At 41.4% G+C, this 22,213-nt stretch overlaps 3 protein-coding genes and 1 pseudogene across 3 annotated transcripts in view; all 4 read right to left on the minus strand.

The window, feature by feature from the left end:
- Positions 1-1,864: 1,864 nt before the first annotated feature.
- Positions 1,865-4,615, minus strand: LOC123976275 (glutathione S-transferase A-like). Its single transcript, XM_046058280.1, has 6 exons — positions 4,375-4,615; positions 4,146-4,211; positions 3,828-3,933; positions 2,853-2,971; positions 2,316-2,401; positions 1,865-2,196 (listed from the first exon to the last, which is right to left on the minus strand). Exons 1-6 carry the CDS (start codon positions 4,540-4,542, stop codon positions 2,064-2,066), a joined length of 678 nt encoding a protein of 225 aa, XP_045914236.1. The 5' UTR covers positions 4,543-4,615; the 3' UTR covers positions 1,865-2,063.
- Positions 4,616-7,422: 2,807 nt separating this feature from the next.
- Positions 7,423-11,135, minus strand: LOC123976276 (glutathione S-transferase A-like). The gene is made up of 6 exons (XM_046058282.1): positions 10,896-11,135; positions 8,992-9,057; positions 8,765-8,870; positions 8,271-8,389; positions 8,087-8,175; positions 7,423-8,002 (listed from the first exon to the last, which is right to left on the minus strand). The coding sequence occupies exons 1-6, from the start codon at positions 11,061-11,063 to the stop codon at positions 7,870-7,872; spliced, it is 681 nt and encodes a 226-aa protein (XP_045914238.1). The 5' UTR covers positions 11,064-11,135; the 3' UTR covers positions 7,423-7,869.
- Positions 11,136-11,412: 277 nt separating this feature from the next.
- LOC123976830 lies at positions 11,413-13,089 on the minus strand (annotated as a pseudogene).
- The window catches only part of fhod3a (formin homology 2 domain containing 3a), a 69,337-nt gene continuing 59,993 nt past the window's right edge, over positions 12,870-22,213 (minus strand). The window contains exons 17-27 of the mRNA XM_046059318.1: positions 21,046-21,743; positions 20,499-20,639; positions 18,995-19,153; positions 18,696-18,878; positions 17,698-17,817; positions 17,184-17,345; positions 16,608-16,798; positions 16,303-16,507; positions 15,634-15,841; positions 15,350-15,514; positions 12,870-14,433 (exon numbers count right to left, since the gene is read on the minus strand). Of these exons, the coding sequence (XP_045915274.1) occupies positions 14,351-14,433; positions 15,350-15,514; positions 15,634-15,841; positions 16,303-16,507; positions 16,608-16,798; positions 17,184-17,345; positions 17,698-17,817; positions 18,696-18,878; positions 18,995-19,153; positions 20,499-20,639; positions 21,046-21,743 (2,315 nt within the window). The 3' untranslated portion in view covers positions 12,870-14,350. The remainder of the gene's footprint in view (positions 14,434-15,349; positions 15,515-15,633; positions 15,842-16,302; positions 16,508-16,607; positions 16,799-17,183; positions 17,346-17,697; positions 17,818-18,695; positions 18,879-18,994; positions 19,154-20,498; positions 20,640-21,045; positions 21,744-22,213) is intronic.

The raw sequence follows: 22,213 nt of genomic DNA on the forward strand, positions 1-22,213 counted from the left end.
ATAAAGTTCTCTTAGCCATTATGTCGTACTGTTAGCGAGGATAAAATGTTGCTCCGAGGCCTGAAACTGGCAAATCACCTGCCGTGAGAATGGTTCCATTTCCTTTAATGCCCTTGGTGAGGGACCAACCAGCTCAGTAAGGTGCAATAACAAACATTAACCCTGGCAATGTGATTTACAAGTATTTTTACGTGGTTTTGGTGTGAAAACATCTGAAATCTTGGAGTTCATGTTCATAGTTTTAAAAGGTTGTGAGCCTATGCGGGTCTGGGTTGTAGTCAGAGAAAAGCTATAGAAGATGCCTTTGTGTGCAGTCCAGAAATTGGGTTCTCCAGATTTTAAATATAATTCCACTAATGTAAGGCTTTGAAAGAGCTCATAAACTGCATGTTTGCATTTCAGAAAAGTATACAAAGTATACTGCATGCTGATTTGTTTTCATTTCCACTGTTTTCTTGATCCAGCACCCTCTTGACTTCTCCTAGTGTATGGTAGCGCTGAATTAAAAAACTTAAAATTAATCATTCCTTTGTGACAATAGGTCAGAGTTAGTTTCTTATTTTCATCTGTTTTCTGTCATTCTTCACAAGAAACAAGTATTATTTAAGTACTTATTTGTAATTGTAAATGTCTACTACTTGTTTCACACCTGTTATCTCTGGTCCAGTCTGCTCAAACAAAGGTAAAGAATTGGCAGGAAGAGTGGTTGCTGACAGTGCTCAATATCAGGAGAGTAAAGAAACGTAATGTCTGCTCCTGCAATCGTAGTAAAAGAGGTGTATTTGCCAAAGGAATGTTTCTCAATATGTACATAAGATCTATTTGTACAACTGATTGTTTACACATTTAGTGAATGACTCACCGCAACCTGTGTGCAGCAGCTACTTTACTTTAAAGCAAGTAAAACAAACTCATAAGCTTGATGGTATGGAGTTGATATTTGTTCAATTAGCCTGATAGTGAGCTAACTGAAAATCCTGCATAAATCATGTCCAATTGATTATTCTATCTTCTTCTTACCTGCCTCTACACTTAATCCTTAGTGATATGAGGGTTGTGTCAGTTTGTTGTACTTAATTCTTGATTGTTTGTGATGTTGCTGTGGAGCACACTGCTGTTAAGTGTCTGTCTTTAACTGTAATATCTTTTGTTGTGGTTACATTTGTCTGCCACTGAAACAAAGGGAATTGGCAAAACCAAGACAGTAACAGGGTGTCATTTGAAGGCAAACAGTAGGCATGATGAATCCTGACACTGCATTATAGTTTCAATCCTTTAGAAAACACATTTTGCTTGAGCAGGCCCTGCAATGGTCTGGCGACCCGTCCAGGGTGTACCCCGCCTTTCGCCCAAAGTCAGCTGGGACTGGCTCCAGCCCCCCTGCGACCCTGTATGCGGGATAAGCGGTTGACGATGGATGGATTTGACAAAGTTCTTATAATCATTATGTTGTACTGTGAGTGGGGATAAAACGCTGCTTGGAGGCCTTAAACTGGCAAGTCACCTGCAGCGAGAGTGGTTTTATTTCATTTCCCTGTAAGGTGCTGATAACAAACCTTAACCCAGACTCTGTAAAAACATCTTTTTGTGGTCCTGTTCCCACCCGCTGGCCAAACAGGATAAGATAGCAAAACTGCTGGTTCAAAGAACTGAATGACGGCAAACCGAAATGTTCAGCAAAAGCAGCAATGATTTATTTAAGCTTATTGGCATCTGCATCGAAACTGTTTGGTGCAGGAATGAAGATGTTTTCACCAGTTTTATAAAAAAAATTGCATATGAAATACTAACTGTGAGAGACCAGTTTTCTTCTAAATGGGCTAAAAGAAGGCTTTGTGGATCCTGATATTTAAAATTAAGCATGCAAAGCTGAAAGTCACATTTATTGCTTTTTACAAGACAAAAAGATTAATCTGCAGTTTAAGTCACAAACAAATTAACAACCACAGTAACAGCAAATGCATATTTCGTAAAACACACGGTGAGAGCAGTGCAATGCAAGGAGTGGTTACATATTACACAACAGTTAACAGTTAGTGTGTCCGCTGAAATGTGTTTTAATCTCAAATGTCTTTCAGTTGGTCTTGTCCCTGTGGGTTCTCCAGCCAGGTAGGAGGCCATGTGGCTTTGATGCTGGGTCTGTCCTTATTGGAGTTATAGTAAGCTGCCAGTTTAGGGTAACGCTCTTCACACAACCTAAAGAATGGAGAAAGTTGGTGTGAGCTTCAAAATTACAAATGTGTTGCTCTTTGGTAATAAGTGCATTAATTTTATCAAGCAGCTTAAAGTCATCTTTAATCATTAAATCCACATACCCAAAATGGAAGAGATAAGCGATAGATGGATAAACCGTCACATCAGCCAGCGAAAAGTTCTTTCCTGCCAGGAAAGAGCCTGATGCCTGGAAGACAAATCAAAGGAGTTAAGGCCACATTCATGTGACAACCAAAAGAACTCATGGCAGCTGCTGAACATGGCAGCATTCATTTGCCATTATCCCTATTAACAATTAACATACATGTTAGCTGTGATGGTTATACTGTAGCTTGTTTTTTCCCCCCCTTCTTTATTTGTTTTGTCAACCTGCCCAGGGACAAAATATGCAAGTTAACTACTAGCCAACTCTGCTGCACTTACTTTTTAACTGTGCGCTGAAATTTCCATTTTGGGGAAATAGACTTATTCACTTTTAGTTTAACAAGAAGGTTAATACCACTCCCGTGTCTGTCCGTTAAATATAAAGCTAAAGTCAACCGCCACTTAGCTTTGCTTCAGTTAAAAATCTTCCTCTGCAGCTCTGCATCTTTTGTCTCATGTATTTGAGGGTATTTTTGTTTTATCTTGAGGTTTACCTTCTGCAGGTATCCCTCCCACAGCTTGACCTCAGCACTCAGGACGTCTCTGTTTCTCTTCACAGCAGAGTCGTGTCTCTCTCCCTCAGGGACCTTCCAGTTGTAGTATATAACATCAGCTGAGAAATGTTAAAATTGAAAGAAAAAAAAAAATGAATAAACAGTTATGATGACTGCTCTCAGAGATATGAGAAATCTACCCGCACATTGTGCCTGAACTAACTGCTTTCATTTCCCTTGCAGCTGAGGGTGGGGTCAGTCAGGGAATTGTAATTATGTAACATTAGTGAAGACAGTCAAAGTGGCTCAAATAAAGTTTGAAGCAGCGTACTTACAAAATACGGTGTTCACTTTTAGGAACTATATTTCTAAGTATGCACAAGTTGATTGAAATGAATTATGAATGCCACCCTCTTCTTTTTGCACCCCTCCCTAAAAAATTCCAGGACCCTGCCCCATGACTTGAGATTTGCATGCAAGCTAGTCCGAGCATGTGACCCTTTGTGGGATTAACATATAGCCTTTCAACATCACTACCTGTTTTAAAGGGGTGCACCACATTAACTTAATGCATGGTGCAACGGCTTAATCATGTGAATGCACAGCTCATTAGCTCATGCCTTGTGTTTTGAACATCTCAGGCCTCTGGGGGAGGGGGCAGTTGATGTTGAGCTCCCTCAGAGGAGATTGGGTGAAGACATGAAGTCTCAGAGGTGTAAAGGTGGCAGTTTGGTGTATGATGTTGCCAAGAGCAATGTAGTTCAGAGTCCCAAAAGGCAGACCTCTAAATGGCAACAACAGTTGTAAGTCATAAAGCCCAGTCAGGCTTTAACAACTACATCCAAGTGGCTCAAATGTAACAAACTATTTATCATTATTATTATGAATATACAGGATTTACAGGGTCAACTGGTATGTCGTGTTTTGCAAAACAGCAGTGACATACTTCAGCTTCGCATGTCAGGCTTAACATACCCATTTTCTGGTTGAGCGTGAGACCCTCAAACATGCGCTGGTACATCAGTGCTTTCTCAGCCGAGCAGTCGGGGATCAGTTTGTTTCCCTGGGACTTGAACTCACTCTGTTGTTGGAGACATGAAAGGGGACACAATTATAACAGCTGCATGGAGCTCCGGTTTCTCTTCCTCTGAGGTGTAGGGTGTCTGTTTGCTTACTAGGCATTGTTAAACACACTTGGCACAAGTAGCACTCATAATTATTAACTCCTTGTTGGGATATGGCTGCATAACATTTTAACAAGGGCCAAGTTCAGCAGCTTGGCCAAGTTCTTACCTCCAGGTACAAGCAGGCAGCATAGGACTCATTCAGGACATTGTTTCCATGTTTGAAGGCAGGGAGCTGTAAGAAAGGTAGAGTGGAATGAAAACTTTAAGTTTCAATGTTACTACTTAAAGTACTTTATTAGTACTAAAATAAATACACAATTCTCCATAACAGGAGAAAGCAGGCTGGCACTATCAGAAGTTTTTTATTATTTCTACTTAATGGTGTGTTAACTTACCTGACCCCTGGGATTCATGTCCATCACTTCCTGTGACTTGTGCTCCATTTTATCAAAGCGGAGCAGTTTGTGGTTGTAGCCCTGCAGGCTCTTCTCCTCCAGAGCGATCTGCACCCTCCAGCAGGGAGGAGAGCCGGAGCCCCACAGCAGAGTCATTTCCTTAGCCATGGTTATGGAGTGAACTGCTACGCTTGAAAGCAGATGAAGTTGTGAATGGTGGAAGAAGTGAAGAGTAAAGCTTGAGAGGGGCAGATGCCTTGTTTTATAACAAGCTCCAACCCTTGGTATCCTGGATTGGTGGAATTAAGACCCATCCCATTTTTGTCATCACCAAAGATCTGTGACTCAAGACAGTTAAGATAGTTCACACCCTATCCAAGCATGTTTACCACTCTTTCTGTTAACTCAAGGCAACATGATGTCTTAGTGAAAGTCTGCATATTTTAGTAACTGTACTTAACTATTTTAATATGAAATAATGCCTCTAGCCAATTATATCCACTGGAATTAACAAAGTCAGATGTGAGGAGTGACTTCTCTTGCTTTGCATTAATACTCTTTGATCTCAGACATGCATGAAACATGTGCAAAGGGAAACATGAATCCAAGAATAAAATACTGCAATTGTGAGAAACTGATGGGAACTCATAACATCTATACAGTGAATTTGTAAGTAATAAACACTGAAATTGCAACTGCAATTATTTTTTTATGCGCCTGAATATTCCTATTGAAATTCCAACAAACATTTCTTAGAAAATATATATGTATCTGTGGGAACCTTTGTCAGCAAAATCTTGATTTGTTCTTTTTATTTTAAGCTTAGTGGTTTCCTGTTTCCTGTGTGTCCTGATATGTATTGAAAACTCACAGTGACTCAGCACTCCCCCCCCTCCCCCGACACACACACACACACAGCCTGTCACAATACTTTTTTACAACAGTCAAATCTGCACTGAATGTAATAGACACCACCTGTCTATATATACTTTGTTAATATATATACACATTTGAGATTGACATTTAAAAACTGAGCACCCATGATTCATTCAACAAGTTGTTTTGTTCTTGAAAGCTGCAGAAATCACATGAAAACCATGTGGCTGTAGCCGGTTTCTTCAAGCGATACATTCAACTACTCACCAGTCTAAAATTCAAAGAATCTGTTTCTTCATCAATATGCAGGCTGTCTTTGTCATAGTGACATGAAGGAAAAGCAATTGTGTTGAAAACTGTTTTTTCTATTAAATGTTGTCTTACATGATAAATACACACATAACAAACATTATGTTGGCTTGATGCCCATTCAAATGTATTAACCTGTTTTACTCGTTTTTTAAAGTCTCGTGTTTTCCTTACTGTCGGATTTGTTTGCCTATTGCTTTTATTATCTCGTGTACACACACTAAAGAAGGGACTGCTCTGACTGCACCACTCTGATTTAAATAAAGGTTGAATGATTCAATGATTGCAGTACACAAAGGCTTTAGTTTTTTTTTTATATATAGACTCTGTAGCAAGAGTGAAGTTCTCTCGATACATATAAACCAGCTTATTTCAGCTTGTTGTAACACGAGGACCCATTTTTTCAGGTTTTGATCTATTTGGCAGCATCGTGCATTTGGACTTGCACGCTGATTATCAGCATGGGATCATCAGCATTTAGCATCAACTCAATTTAATTGTTGTGTTTTTGAAAGCTGCTGAAATCACATGAAAAACATGTGGTTTGGCTGAAGTCTATTTCTTCCAGCGATACATTCAACTGCTGACCAGTTTTATTTTAGGTTTCTAAGAAGTTTGACAAAGGCGGCCACATCATAATTCATCCATGTTTCAAGAAAAACCCATTGAGAGTCTGAATATACAGTAAGTGTCCTACATTTGGACTTGCAGGCAGATTGTCAGCATGGGATCATCAGTATTTTGCAAGAGGGAGACCTGTGACTGCAGACTACCGGTTCATTGATGCATGCATGAAACTTAAATTTCATAACGGAGTACAAACCCTCAAATCAGTTCGGTTTCCAGAAAAATAAAATTGATGTTTTTGATCAAATAAGCTTTTTGATCAGCTACATTTTTTCATAGTTCTAGGTAAACACTAAATTCCTTGAATATTAGTTTGTCTGTGAACTGTTGAACTGCCACTGAGAAGCGTAAAGTGCATCGCTCATGTTTCATCAGAGGCTGTTGCTTGAATGGGGCAGCCCCATGACAGTTAGCCTATTACATCTCTTCCAAATAAAATACCAACTGTCCCAGTTATCATTAGCTGATGGAGCACAACAGGGGACGCCCCAACTCCCAGACAAAACAGGTAGTATATAAAAGGGCCAAGAGGAGGACTGGGATGTCACTTTGCACATCTTCTAGGGCTGCACTACTCAGTATGTGAAAGCTGATGTACTCCTGGTAGTGTGTGCAGGATCTCAACTCAAGTTTATAAGCATGTGAAATGCCTCTACATAAGCAGGTACAGAAGTCTATTTTTTAAGTCTAAGTGATATAGGCCGACATACAGCTCAGTGCATCTGCTGCGAATGTCTGAAAGACATTTTACATAAAATGCAAAATCATGCACAGCCTGCAATACAGAGCTATGTCACTTATGCAAAGTCATGACAACACAGAGCATTCCACTTACCTTTGTGCAGAGTGAACCAGTTGTGGCACGGCCATTCAAACAATAAAACAAACCAGTTTATGTCCTCAGACACCACATACCTTTTGTGAGAGATTGTGAGATTGAAATCTTGAGATTGACGCCAGACTTGCCATGAATATTTGGGTTAACAGTCGCGGATTTAGAGCTTATGTGGTTAGATGATCGCATAAGAGCTCAACATAAAATTGCATGAAGTCCAAACTTGAACACATTTCTTACTCCCAGACTTCAACACCTTCAAAAGAGACATCTGGGTTTTGTTTGGCCTATGCTAGTTTAATTGTAGAGCCAATGTATGGGTTTTCAATGTGGTGTGTAGCCTCGAAGACATGTTTGCTTGAGTGGAGGTTTTTTTAGTCAAAACACATGGAAAACTGCTGTTATAGTGACTTATGCATATATTAATAAACAGATATTGATGTTACAAATACACGCCATGTATGTACGCTGGATCAACAATATCACATTACATTACATTTGGCCTGCAACCTATGCCTGTTACCCTGCAAACATCACATGCTGCACAGACCAACATTGCCTGTGTTTGTTAAATATCTGACAGACACGACTTTTTTACACACTTTTGAACTAAATATAAAAGTTAGTTTGACAAAACAAAAGAACTACATTTCTGCCCTTGTAACACTAATATATTAAGAACATACTGGTGATCTCAACACTTTCATTCCATGACAATATCAGAAAATTAAAGAGCTGTATCACATGTGAAAACCTGGGAACTGAAACTACAATAAACAAAAGAGCTTTTATAGAAACCAAACCAAAACATTACAGGCAGACGTGATTGTACAGTGTGTGTGTGAACCTCAGATGTCTTTGAGCGTGTCTTGTCCCTTGGGGTTCTCCAGCCAGTGAGGAGGCCAGCTGGCTATGATGCTGGGCCGCTCCTTCAACAATGCGTAATACTCTCCCAGTTTAGGGTAATGCTCAGCAGACAATCTACAGAACAGAAGGTAGGAGACATTTTAAATGTTCAGCCATGCCAGTGTGACTAGAAAATTTAACAGCCTTTCTTCCACTTACCCAAATCTGAAAAGAGTAGCAACAGTTGGAAAAACGGTCACATCTGCCAGTGAAAAGGAGGGTCCTGCCAGGTAGGAGCCAGAGCCCAGCTTGAAAGAAAGGGATGGAAAATACAGCATGTTTGAACACGTCCCAGCATGTCGAGTTTGTTTTTGTGTTTGTGTGTGTACTGTGCATACACTACCTTCTGCAGGTAACCCTCCCAGAGCTTGAGTTCAGAGGCCAGAGCTTCCCTGTTTCTCTTCAGAGCTGAGTCGTGCCTCTCTCCTTCAGGGACAAACCAGTTGTAGTAGATAACTGCATCTGAAAAAGAAACACAATTTACATATTCTGTGCACACAGCGTTCACTGAGTGGACTGTATCTTCGAAACATGTCAGCCAGTATTACTGGTGTTGGTCTTTTAATGGGATTTGCTAACAATAAGAAAAATAACTGAATAATAATAATAAAAATAATAGAATCTCACTAGCCTTCAAATCATAGAATGAACAGTGGGAAACATAACAGGGAAAACAATATTTTTGATGCTATTATGACACCAACATTAGAAGCTGAGCATTTTTTTTTTTTTACCTGCGTGGTAATTAAATAACATGTTTAAAATGAGCTCAGTTGTATTTGTTTTGTTTTGGGTTTGATCTGACTGCTCATGGAATTTTTTATGTATTTGTCTTACTGAGTTTTTCGTAGAACGTGGGACCCTCCATCATGCGTTGGTACATCAGTGCTTGTTCTGCCGGGCTGTCTGGGATCAGTTTGTTTCCCTGGGACTTAAACTGACTCTGCCATTAAGAGAGAAAAAGACACACACATATACATTTCAAGATGTCACACGTCATAATGTTTCATTTAGTGTTGATATCTGTTGCTGACATTTTTCAGTTGATGGAGAGGCTTGCTCACCTCCAGGTAAAAACAGACTGCGTAGGATTCATTCACGGTGAAGTCTCCATGTTTGAAAGAGGGAAGCTTAAAAATCAAACAGGATATAATGTGAGCAAGACAGACTGTATATAAAGAGTCTAAACTATTAGCTCTCATCACATAGCATGTCTTAATGCTTAGACAGAGTTATTTCAGGTCACCCTTGCAAAAGAGGTTCTTAATCTCAATGGGAATCTCCTGGTTAAATAAAGGTTAAATAAAAATTTGACTCTTATGAATGACTAAGAATTATAGTGTGTGTTTTTCAGAGCAGTACTGCAAATTAATGTACATGCACCTTAGTGAAACTGAGCTGTCACCGTATAGTCATATGTCACGTTTTCGGACGGCTCTTTCAGAGGTGTGTCAAGCAGGCCACAGGCTCTTAATATTGTTCAGAAATTTTCAAAGTAAAAGCAAAAAAATAAAGCATTGCAGCAGAAAACGTTTTCATGATTTTATTTTGTAGACAAAAGCACTGAAGAGTTGAACTGAAGTGTTTATATGTGAGTAACTGTTGCTATCATGACTGAGATCTATTTCAGTACTGCTATCATATTATTTTTTTGTTTGGCCGCTATCAAAGCACCATAATCTGGCTGCGGGACAGATATTATTGTTGGCGCGCAGTTTTGGCGAGGGTCCACACTCACAGAGAGAATTAACCATTTCCATTGTCAATGTTTGTATAAACGTTATCTATTATGTGGTTATTAATGGACTGTGGTACAGAAACAATGACAATGTTAAACACTCTTGGCTTCCATTCTCCATGTTATCTGTCAGTGGCCAATTCGCAATAATATATTTTACTAAATAATTACGTAAATATAATTTCTTAATATATCTACTTAAAGAAATCTAATTTCTTGACTGGCTACTTTCTGCTGTCTCAGAAGACAACACCTTTTGTGCTGTGTCACCATAGCTGTCCTACGCTCTTTTAAAGGGTAGGGGGGCGCTGTGGTAGACTGCACAGTTGGTTGCAATTCACAACCCTCTCCACTAGATGCTACTAAAACTTTAAAACAACAGAACCTTTAATATACCCCGAATTAAATTGTACACTGAAAATGAACGAAATAGGAGGACTGTACCGGCTGACTTTCATGTTGACCATTCACGCAGTCAGAATGCAGTTGACAAGACCAGTGTTCACTCTCTGCACTTTATTAATCAGATTGGAGACCAGCAGGACACTTAAACATACTTTAGGCTAGATTTGTGAACTTGTGTGGTTCTACAGAAGGACAACAGATATAAACAAAAATGTAGCACTTTGCAGAATATTCACCACTGTGCATAGAGGTAAATAACAGACATATCACCTGCTCTCCTGTTAAAACATAGGTAAAGGGCACCATCTAGTGGTGAAACAGTAACGTTACATGCTGCGGCTCCCCAAGGGCGCTACCGTCCAAATACCGTTAATGTCCGTGAAATAGTGACTCCAACAACTGAGCTAACTAGCAAAGGACAATACTACTAAATATGTTGGAACTACTAACATAACATTACAGAAACGGTAACACAATATAGCACATGAACATGAAATTAAATAGCAGGACGGTATTATTCGTAAAAAGGACACACTTTTACTGCATCCGTTATTCGTCTTAAACCTTCAGAAAGTAACCACACATTTTTGCTGGTAAACTGGAAAACAATGCATTGCTAAAGCTTTGGAAACAGTCTGGAGATGCCTTACTTAACAGCTGGCATTTCAGGGATAATAAAAATGGTTGAAAGGCATGTCGCATCTGTTTTTAATAGTTGTGGTTGTTTTGCGCTTGTCACAATGTTGTTATTCTCGGGTGGAAAATGTCAGGGGTGATAGCCTACCGTTCCTCTGTTTTACATGTTACCATGGATTTACTCCCTACCTGACCCCTGGGATTTATGTCTAACACTTCTTGGGACTTGTGCTCCATTTTCTCAAAGGAGAGCAGTTTGTGGTTGTAGCCCTGCAGGTTCTTCTCCTCCAGAGCGATCATCACCCTCCAGCAGGGAGGAGAGCCGGAGCCCCACAGCAGAGTCATGTCCTGGGCCATGCCTTCAGTTTTCACGGCCTACAACCTCAGGGCTTCCACAAGCGTCTCAGAAGCTGAGCAGACAAACGCAGAGAAAAAAGGGATTGCACTCTATCCACAGTTCACAGGGATCTCAAGCTGTAATAAAAGCGCTTACTGCCACCTGCTGGTTAGGAGGTGGCAATGTAATTTTTTGGTCTTTCAAATAATTTCACTTTGTGATAGCTTACATATTTTATAAAAACGTCAAATGTTAACCCATTTGAGAAACATTCCATAGGAAAATTAAGCATGCCATTTATTTATTGATTTTTCACCATTAAACTAACTTACAGATATATAAAACAATGGTAAAGTAAATGTTTGTGTTTCAGAGATCCTTCAGGATGCCATAACTCTTTGGGCTGGCCAGCCAGTGTGGGGCCAGCTGGCTTTGATGCTGGGTCTGTCCTTCAACAGGCTGTACTATTTGGCCAATCTGGAGTAACGTCCAACAGACAGCCTAAAGACAAGAAAAAAGTTTATGATGTCACTGAAAGCCAAAGCAGATTAACTCGTTCTTCCACCAAGCACTACACTCACTTACCCAAAACAATAAGCAATGTTTGGAAAAATTGTCACGTCAGCCAACGAGAAGGCCCCTGACAGGTACAAGCCTGCAGACACCTTGATGCCGAAATCAAATGACAAACACTGCTTTCTGCATAGTGTGTGTACAGTATGCCTCTGTGTGTGTGTGTGTGTGTGTGTGTGTGTGTGTGTGTGTGTGCTGTTCATTCGCTACCTTCTGCAGGTAACTCTCCCAGAGTTTGAGCTCAGTGGCCAGAGTTACCCTGTTTCTCTTCACAGCAGAATCATGTCTCCCCTCTTCGGGGACAAACCATGCAAAGTAGATGACTGAATCTAAGACAGATCATCCGAGATGAATATCACTGTTCATTTTGTTCCTCTTCACTCTGTGTCTGTGTTGGCATTTGTGTTAGGGTGTGTGTCTCTTACTGAGTTTATCAGTGAGGGCCTCCATCATGCGTTGGTACCTCAGTGCTTGTTCTGCAGGGCTGTGAGGGATGAGGTTGTTGCCATGGGACTTAAAGTGACTGTCTGCAGCAACGTAATAGAAAACAACAACGAAGACCAGGCCTATGTGTCATAGTCAGTATAAAACATAATATACAGGATATTCCATATTATCTGACGTTGTTTTTTTTTACTCTCAAATGGTAAAAAAGAGGCAGTGTGTTGCTCCAGGTTTTACACTCTACCTCCAGGTACAAACAAGCTGCACCAGACTCATTCAGGATGTTGTCTCCATGTTTGAAGGCAGGGAGCTGGTAGAATTAAGTAACATGAAAATGATTGAATACTTACAAATTAACTACATTGTCTTGTGCCTTAAAGGAATTTAACATTTATTCTGATGTAACACATTTTTTGTATAGTGCAGACAAACTAATGAATAGTTTATGAATTCATAAAACATCTAACAAAATTTAAATAATGGAAATATTAGACTGGCTATAGGGATTAACCCCTATAGGAAAGTCCCCCGCAGTGATACTGTTTTACTGTAACAGCTAACTAGATTGAACTGATATGGTCGTTTTTACTGTACTTGATATTTGAAAACATGTGAATACCAACCTGTCCTCTCGGGTTGATTTCCAAGACTTCCTGGGATTTGTGCTCTCCGATCTCAATGCTGAACTGCACAAGTTAAATGAGCAGCAGTTTAAGGCACCTCATTAATCCAAAGGCTGGTCAGTAGAGGCACAGCCACATGTTGTAGTGTGTATTCAAGTGCTCAGAAATGAAAGCAGTGAAAAAGAATGACATGCACATCCTTTTCTTTTATTATTGCAGAATGCGTGTACACGGCATTTCAAGTGAAAGTATTTGTAACAACGGTTTTGTGTCCTGCCCACTACATGATATTTATGCAGCAATATTTCCCAGTTTTTGATGTACTGTGAGAGGAGCAGATGGTTCAGCTGGGACTTACATTATCCACAACCTGTTCAAGTTCATACAAAGTACAATGTGACCACATAGTTCGAGGGAAATGTCCAAGTACCGCTCCTCTCTCTGAGCACAGAGCAATACTTATATTTCAGCTATAACCACATATTTTATTCTTTTATAACAATTCACAGAATATCCCATTGTTTTTAACCCTTTCTCTCAGACTATAATACAAGTTTCTACAGAAATTACAAAAATAATACATCACATGAACCGCACTAAACATCCACACTGTAGTACTACAAGTACCTGGCAGCTGAAAGGGCATTTACACATTTTATGCAGAATTCTCTGCATGTCCTTCAAAATAGATTGTTAAAACAACCAAAAAGAACATCTTTTTGTCTTTTTACACTTTACAAACGGTTCCTCTGAGATAAAAACTTCCTTTTTTTCTGTGTTTTGAATCAGTCGTTCATTTCAGAATGAGTAACTGTTCATGTTGAGTAAGGTGCAAGATGTCCGAGCTTTGCAAATAAATACTGAGATCAATGTTGCCAAAAAATTTAAAAAAGTGAATTGTAATCAACACTCATATCAACACTGGATATAACTACACCTGTGAATGTGACATTTGTGAGTTAGCTGAGAAGTAGGAGGTGAATGAAACGAGTGAGAGATGGCGTTTTAAATGAAAGCACACGTCAGATTGAAAACCTTTCACATTCCTACTAAACACAAATACACACGTCACTTGTCAAACGTGCAGCTGCAGAAGCAAACATTTGCCTTTTCACAAAGGATCATTCTTAGTAAGCCTCTTTGTTTGTTGGTGATCTCTTGGGATTCTTTGAAACTGGATGAGAACAAATCAAACTTCCTCTTCAGCCAGTGAATCTTTACAAACTGAAATTCACAGCTTAAATAAAAGAAAAATGGTGGCGTCACAGCTGCAGAAACTCACAAGCAAAAATTACCTTTTGGACTAATGCAACATTTCAAATATATGTTTAGATAAATAGGAAGGGTTTCATTTCAGCGTAGAGGCAGCGTCACTGAATACAAATTTCCGTTCCCTTGCCAGGTTGAACACATAAGTCCTTAATCGACGCATTCTCTTTCTTCATTTCCACTTTTTCTTCTGGAAGAATTTTTCTTTGTGTTGCATTAAAAAACACTAACATGGCTTCAGGAATCAGACACATCAGGCAAAATTAGCAGCTGGCAAAAACCTAAAAGGGGTTTGTGGCAGGTGAAATATGACGCTGTAAAGGTGATGAAGGCAGACGTCTACTCGATGATTGTGGCTTTGTTTCCATGGAAATGAGGACAGGCGGGAGGGTGGATGATCACATCGATGTATCCGGGGAATCGGTTAGTCCTAAAGCAAGTGCTTCTTCTGGGGTCAGTCCGTTCTTCAGGGTCCGCCTCACTGCGAGAAGAGAAGGTTATTTATCACATTTATCACATCAGCTGCTGTGATCAAGCTGATGCTGTCTCCTAAAACCATACTACATACTAACATTATACAGTATGTACAATATACTAAGCTTTATAGTATACTGTTCAAATCCCCATATTTGTTTAGATTTGTAAATGTTTTATACAAACAGGAAATGATACAATACTTTCTCTCCTGCGTTGCTGACAGAAAAAGTGTGATTTTAAGATGCTATTTCAAATTACAAACACATCTGTGCTACTCTGATTATGCTATTGTACATTCAAGAAGTCTCCACTTTTTAAAACTGCTTTTAAGGTCTGATTTTGTGCCCAGCACTTCTCTGTGCTTGTACTGTATTTTTGCGATAGATGGTTTAGAAAAAACTATGGTCAAAATTGATGCAGCATAGGCCGAGATATCCTGATTTTCATTTTTTAGCATGGGTCAAGCAATTGAAACACTGCATCCTTCCTTTCCCATAATGCAACAAAACGTGGCTGATCTACCTGTCAAACCTACTCACTTTGGATCATAATGCAGACTTTAATGTAAAAATGTAAAGTCTCAAGCCCAAATCCAGGATGACCCTGATGACATCACCAGGGTTGTTTCTTTTAGATTTTTTACTTAACTTATCTGTGTCTACTTAGTCCACAATTTGTTGGATTTGTTCCTAGCTTAATGTGAGCAGCTTCTTTAGTTTGATTGTGTATGGCTTTGTGGAGGAATAATGTACATGAACAGCACATTACCAGAAATCAATGGTTTAAAGCTAAAGCATGTGAACTGACAGTTCTAAATAAACTTTTTTCTTTTCCAGTGAGAACATACAACATGAGCAAAACCTGCTTAGAATTTGTATGTGGTACGGATTTGGGACAGAAGTTAAGGATTTAGGTCGTACATGACTTGCGGTTGGCCCTGGACCTCCTTCTCTCGCGGGGTTGGGCTCTGGTTCCTGGACCCTGAGTGGCCGACCTCACTATACGCTCCATGATGTCGTCTGCGGCGTCGTCTCCACAGATCTGAGCTTCTTCCACGGCTGGTGTCCAAGACTGCATACTGCGACCTGAACAAAATAAAGAGGACAACAAAGGCTTATGCATTAACAAAGAAATACCTTAATGGGCCGTGACTTTTGCATTTCGTCTCTAAGTGACCCTGTAGGGAACTTCCTGTCACCCTCACCTCCCCGTCCAGGCCTGGACCTTGTCCGTGTCCGAAGCCCTGGTACGCCAGCGGGCTCCTTGTCACCGCCGCTGACGCTGGTTCTCAGTACCGCTTTCATGTGCTCGTGCTCTGCAGCATCCTCAGAGTGGCCCAGACCCAGAGGCTGCTCGCTCTCCTGGCTGCCACTAGGGGCGCTGTTGTTACTGGTGGAGCCATGCCGACCACACTGACGGTGAGAGACAATGAAAGAGAATAAGAATTTGGCTTTTTGTATTTGAAGTATTTTGGGCTTTGACTCAAACAAGCTGAAGCGTCACGGAAAACATCCAACCTGTAAATATTATGATGCCTACTCTACTTCACTGACTGAGCCACTCAGATGTTAAAGTCAGTGAAAAGGAAAACTCTGAGGTAAAGTGCTTCAGTCAGGGTTAGTGGTTTCATGAACACACACACACACACACACAGACACACATGCAGACAGCCAGCACACATGTTGATACCTCACTCTCCTCTTCATCATCAGACTATAGGGGAAAGAAAAAGGGAAAGTAGAAGTCTAGATCAGAGAAAGTAACGGAGGAAAAAGTGAAGAAGCAGCTCTAGACTTGCTAAGAGAAGGACAAGAAGATAGAATGGAAAGTCTGAGTGTGTCTTTGTGCAAGGGACTGTGCGTGCGATGCTCACAGGAGCGTTGACGTCCATGATCATCTTTCCTCGGGTCTTGTTGCGTTCGCGATGGTCTGCTCGCTTCTGTTTCTGCTGCAGCACGCGGTCTCGGGTAGTTCGGTACTCCAGCGCAAACTCGCTGATGATTTTACTGAACCTGTGGACGCTGACCTCTCTCACACTGTAGGCTGGATGACCGAGGAACAACAGGAACGAATGGAACCTGGGAGAAGGAGTTACAGGTGGGTCTCTTTTAGGCTGTTTAACGTTTATGGCCAAATTTCACTACACACTAGAAATTTGACAAATTACTATTCAACTACCTGTTGATGATCCTGCGGTGAACAATCTTGAGGATGATGATCCTCTCAGCACAGTCTTTGAGGAAGTCAGACATCTTCTGCTTCAGCTGGGGCTTCATCTCATGCTTGGCGATCACCTTCAAGTGGTCCCATGAGGCTTTGCAGCGCCGCTCCATCTGACACAGGTTCTCCTGCAGCTGGTCGAAATCCACCTGCCGGAAGAGATGTTGATGCAAATAAGGGACTTGTAGAGGGAAAGTCCTCTTAGTAATTGTATGTATTCCTCTTTGAAAGGGTTCAATATCATTCAGCTAAACTGTAAAACATCATACAGGAATTAAGTGGGTACACCAAATCTTTTGTCAATAACGTAATGTAAACTTATAGTTAATTCAACTTCAGACAGTGTTCAAAAAGCTGCATGATTAACATTATTATTATTATTGGCAGACTTCCCACCATGCATTGTTTGAGAGCTGAATCTCTCCAGAAACCCTTCTTTTTTGTAGTTTAAACTGTTTTTTTTTTCTTAGAAAATGTTTTACAGTGTAGGGATGCAAAATAGCATGTACACAAGCCTTTCAAAAGTGAGCGTACTTTTGCAGATCGGGTGATGGCTCCGATCTCGGAGTAGAGGTCGGTGCTCTGAGGGAAGTTGTCAACCACTGCAGAGCAGACGTGATGCAGCAGAGACTGCTTATGAACCGTGTCCTTCACCTCCGGAACCTTCTCCAAATACGTCATCTCGAAGCCTTTAGCCTGGACGCATGGACACACAAATTACTCACAAAAAAAATTCTGTTTCTTTTAATGCTTTCCTATGAAATAACACAATCTCACAAAAATCCAGTCCTTAAAGTTGTTTAGAAAATGAACTAGAAAACAACCAAGTGGCTGAGCAAAGGGTTTCTGAAGTAGTACTGTAAGGTACATCTGTTCTCACCAAGTTATAGTAGCTAATATGTGATGTAATTTTTAATGTACAAATTACAGGCTTAGAAAATCCACACTCCATTAAAATCACTGAATGTCTCTACAATTACAACAAACAAAAGAAGCTTGTCATGATGTCCCAGTATGATGAAGGGAGCCTGTTATTGTCATGACTCACATTGGTGCCATTAAGGAAGTTTCCAATAGAGAGCAGCGTGGAGAGGATGTAGCGTAGTGTTTTGTTCTTCTCCAACTGTTCCATACCCTCCTTCAGATCCTGCAGCGGCTCTGCTACTTCCTGGAAGGATTAAAACACACACATACATGTACACACATGTCATTAGTTGAGTCAGATAAGACTCCCAAAAACATGTGTTTCACGAGTCTACGGTTACATAAGTGGTGAACAGGTGCCCCTAGTCTCCCACCACAAATCGCTTGCGCTTGAGATCATGAGAGGTTGTTTAAAGGTCTCGGCGAGCCTTCGCTATCAAAGGTGCTCCTGATTACATGATGCTTTTGTTTTTGTGCAGCAGACTCTCTTGCGCGCGCATTTGTGTGGCTGCATGGTATGTTGCCCTTAAGCCTCCACTACCAAACCAGTCCCACAGTTGGGTCGGAAACGCCACTCTGCCCGAACGCGCGGCAGAAATCGTGCCTTTCATGGAGAGATTAAAGACGGCTGCATCCTGCGGAAAGCCATAAAGTTTACAGGACAACGGCGGGGCGTTGTGTGTTTTTCATTCTCTGGGTTTTTGTCTTTGAACTTCTCCTCCTGGATGCATTCTTCGCTCGAGTAAAACATGGTGTGCCAGGAGAAGACAAGGTGCCGCTAATAAGCGTGCATATTTGGCTCTGTTGTTATGATGTAACTATGTTGATGTTTTACGGATGTTGTTTGTACTAAAAGGGATGTTGATACTAACTGACACGGGCATAAGACACACACACACAGGCACACATGTTGTGCACATTCACTAAATCCTTTATGGTGCAGAGTTCATTTGGCTTTGTACGGGTATGTCTGTTCCTGCTTTAATAAAACCACATTCAGTTGCGCAGTACAATTTTAAATGTGTGTTTGATAATGGTTTAGGTTTGGCCTTCCCACAGCTACATTCTTATGAAAAGTATCTACCCTTTTCTTTTTTCAAACTGCCCCATGTTTATACGGACCTTCTCGGTTGCTTCATAGTCCATCTTGAAAGCCCAGAGTTGGAGTCTGGCAGAGAGCTCGCTGATGGAGGACAGAGTGAGGAGGAACTGCTCTGCTGAGCCCAGCGGGACATCTGGGTTGGCCAGCTGGGCCTCCTGGATTTTCTGCTTCTCCTCTTCTGTGGGGATCATCGTCAGGATTTTCTGAGGGCAAGGACAGAGTGGGATAAGAGAGGACAGGAGTATATCGGCGATGAAGGATTTGGGAAGTTTCAGTCATGTTCACCCCTTTCTTCCTTTCACCAGTGTCTGTATCTCACCTCTATGCCCTCCTTGTTGAGCGCGTACTCGTCAAAGTTGAGGATGGCCGTCTTGATGGTGCGAGGAGGAGGCAGCACCGTCAGACCGATGTTGATGGCGTTACTCCTCTTGGAATCCAAAACGATGATCTCCTGACGCTTGCCGTCTGCTGCTGTTTTCTACGGCACAAAAACACACAGTGGGTCAAGGCTGGGTCTCCCCCAATCCCCCCTTCGCCTCTCTCTGTCTCTTTCCTCGGTGTGGTCCGCTTTATCGGCTTGTAAGGATTAGAGGGATCATCACTCAGGTTACATTGACTGCAGCTGTGGGAGCTATATGGTTTGTCGGAGCAGTGTTTAGGGGGGTGTCACCGTATGTGAACATATGACCTCACCATTTTAAACTATTAATGGAAGGAAGTCGTAATATGTCACCACATAAAAGTGTAACAGAGTAGGTGCTAAGACCTTGTTACTGCCACTAGGAAGTTATTTACTCACCACATGGTGACTGGAACACTACAGTCTGGCACTATTGACTTGTTACATGTTGCAGTTTATGCTGTTTTCATTTGTAAGACTCATCTTTTTTCTTTCATTAGATAGTGCAGACAAAGACAAGATAGTTGGGAGAAAGAGGGGGTGAAATGAAGAAAAGGAAGCAACCGGAGTATAGTTAACTTATTTGTTATAGAGATGCATTACCTTACTGAGCTAAAGGCAAAGAATTTAAACACATATTTAAAATTCTGATGGGTAAAAGCACCTAAAGAAGGGAACAAAGGAGAGTCTGCCAAAGCAAAACCTGTTTGTAAAGTTTCCTCTGACCTCTGATGGCTTGAATATTCTGGTGGTCCTCTAAATCTTGGATTGTCTTATTAACTGACAGCTTTGCTTGAGCTATTTCGATACTACAGCAGCAGACCACCATCACACATCACCGACACATTACGTGTAGACACCGAAGCTGAGCCGAGGTGAGCTACTAACTGGTTCAGCTCTAACAGAAGCTGTGGTTTTGGAGCAGTGGCTCCGGAGAAGCCTATTTCAGCTCCCCATCTTAGCAGATCATACCTTTCTTATTTAGAGGCTTTGTGAGAATTACCAAGGATTCAAAACTGGTCAGGATCAGAACACATGTGACCCCATTTAACTCTTAAAATATCACCTTTCAAGTGCTGGAGATAGTGGACACCACACCCGTGGGCTGGTTGGTAAAAACAAGGTGTTTGTGATAAAGCACCAGCCACTGAAGTACAGGAAATATCACAAGGACAAAATAGAAAGTACATGACTCCTGCCGAGCATCTGTAGTTTACATGAGAAGTTGATACAACATTAAATATGTTAGACACATAATGTGGTGGATTAAGAAATTAATTCACACAAAACAGAAAACATGTCTGTCTGTCCACTAATCAGTAAAAATCTGGTTAGGTAGTACAACCTTTGACAGACCCACAGACAAATATAAAATGTTATGTCCCAAACCTCTCTGAACCCTGTTCAGGCACAGCTTATTTACCTTTGTAACTGGTATTTCCTTTGATTTCGTTTCAAACAGGTGCTCCAGTTTGGCTGTGTCCAACTTCACTGGTTCCAGTGTGGACCAGAGCGAGTCTCCGCTCCGCTTGTAGTCCCTGTACTGAGAGTCTGTCGGCCGCACCTGATCACAATCAAAACATTATGTAGAGGGATGTGTTAGACTCTCAGTTCCTACAATAAAACAGGTAAATGAGAGACTCTGAACACAAAGAACCACAAATTATAGCAGGACCAGGAACAGAGTGGGTCATTGTGATGACTCCTCAATCACAACGGGTTAATAAAAACGTGCTGTCTTACAAGAACTTTTCATCCTTACAAGAACCTCCACCCCAACCAACAAAATGGGCCTCAGACAAACCAAAAACGTTTATGACTTAATTCCTCTACACACAGAGAGAAAGGTGTGTGACACTATACCTCCACTTATCATCCACTGGATAAATGAAAACAGTGATGCAATTGTTTTGTCCAAAAAGCCTTAGTTGTACTTGACTGATGGAAATGGTAATTGAATCTTGACTCACCTCGCTCCAGAAGAGCCTGATTGTCTTCTTCTTCTTGTTGAAAAGAGGTGGCTCCGGGGGAGGAGGCACTGGAATTGAGGAACTAAAGGAAGGGGGAGGAGGAGGCCTCATAATCCCAATCAATGGAGGGGGTGGGGGGCAGCTGCCTAGCATGGGTGGTGGTGGAGGAAAGCAGGGAATGCAAGGGGGAGGAGGTGGCGGGGGTGGGAGGTCTCCGCATCCTCCCATCAAAACAGCATCCAGAATGTCCTTGTCATCGTCCTCCGTCAGGTCGGTGAAGTTGATGTCCCCGATGCGCAGCTCTCGAGGGCTGGCCAGGAGCTGGTCCCAGATCGTGTCCGATTCCTTTTTGGGTGGAGGAGGAGGGGGCTCAGGGGCTGGAATATCCAGGTGAGGGTGGGGCGAAACGAGGTCCTTGATCAAGTCTCCAAACCGCTCGGCGAATGGTCGGATAGTCCCGCGGTTCTCTGATTTGTCAGACCTGTTGTTTGTCTTCTGGTCATCGCCCAGTGGCCCGTCCGCATTCTCCTGGGTTTCTTTGTCCTCTCTCTCTTCTTTCTCTTTCTCCTTCTCTGCATCCTCTTCCTCCTCCTCCTCATCACTGGGCTTCTTGTTCTGGGAGTACAGCATGTCTAGCATGAAGAGCTTGCTGTTGAGGAGTTTGCTGCACTGCTCATTCACTTCTGCCTCCTTAAAGCCTGAGAAGGAGGTTGATGGGGTAAACAGGAGAGAGGAATGTAAGAAAGAGCGCTCACTGGGCCATTGCTGTTGTCAAGATGGCCTTAAATCAAGTGCTTACGTACTTTAGAGTATCAACTAAATTAGAAATACAATGAGATATATTGTACAAATTAAGTATCATTAAGAATTAATAAAGGGGCACTTACTCGTCAAAAGGAGTAATGCTCAGCCTGTTTCTATTTTGACTGAATTGTCTTTCTGTCATTTAAGGAATATTGGCAGAGTCAGATTGGTTCTCTCCCGGGCAGACAAAGAAAAGTTAATACATAATTTCATCTCCAGCAGGCTGTGCTATTGTAAGACAATTCTGTCTGGTGTGTCTAAGAAAGCTATTGGTCAGTTACAGCTTGTACAAAACACAGCAGCACGCGTTGTGACAACCACACAGAAAGAGAGAGCCGACATACCACAGACTCCAATCTTAAAA

The sequence above is a fragment of the Micropterus dolomieu genome, linkage group LG09 (genome assembly GCF_021292245.1).
Source record: "Micropterus dolomieu isolate WLL.071019.BEF.003 ecotype Adirondacks linkage group LG09, ASM2129224v1, whole genome shotgun sequence".
In the NCBI taxonomy this organism is placed as follows: Eukaryota; Metazoa; Chordata; class Actinopteri; order Centrarchiformes; family Centrarchidae; genus Micropterus; species Micropterus dolomieu.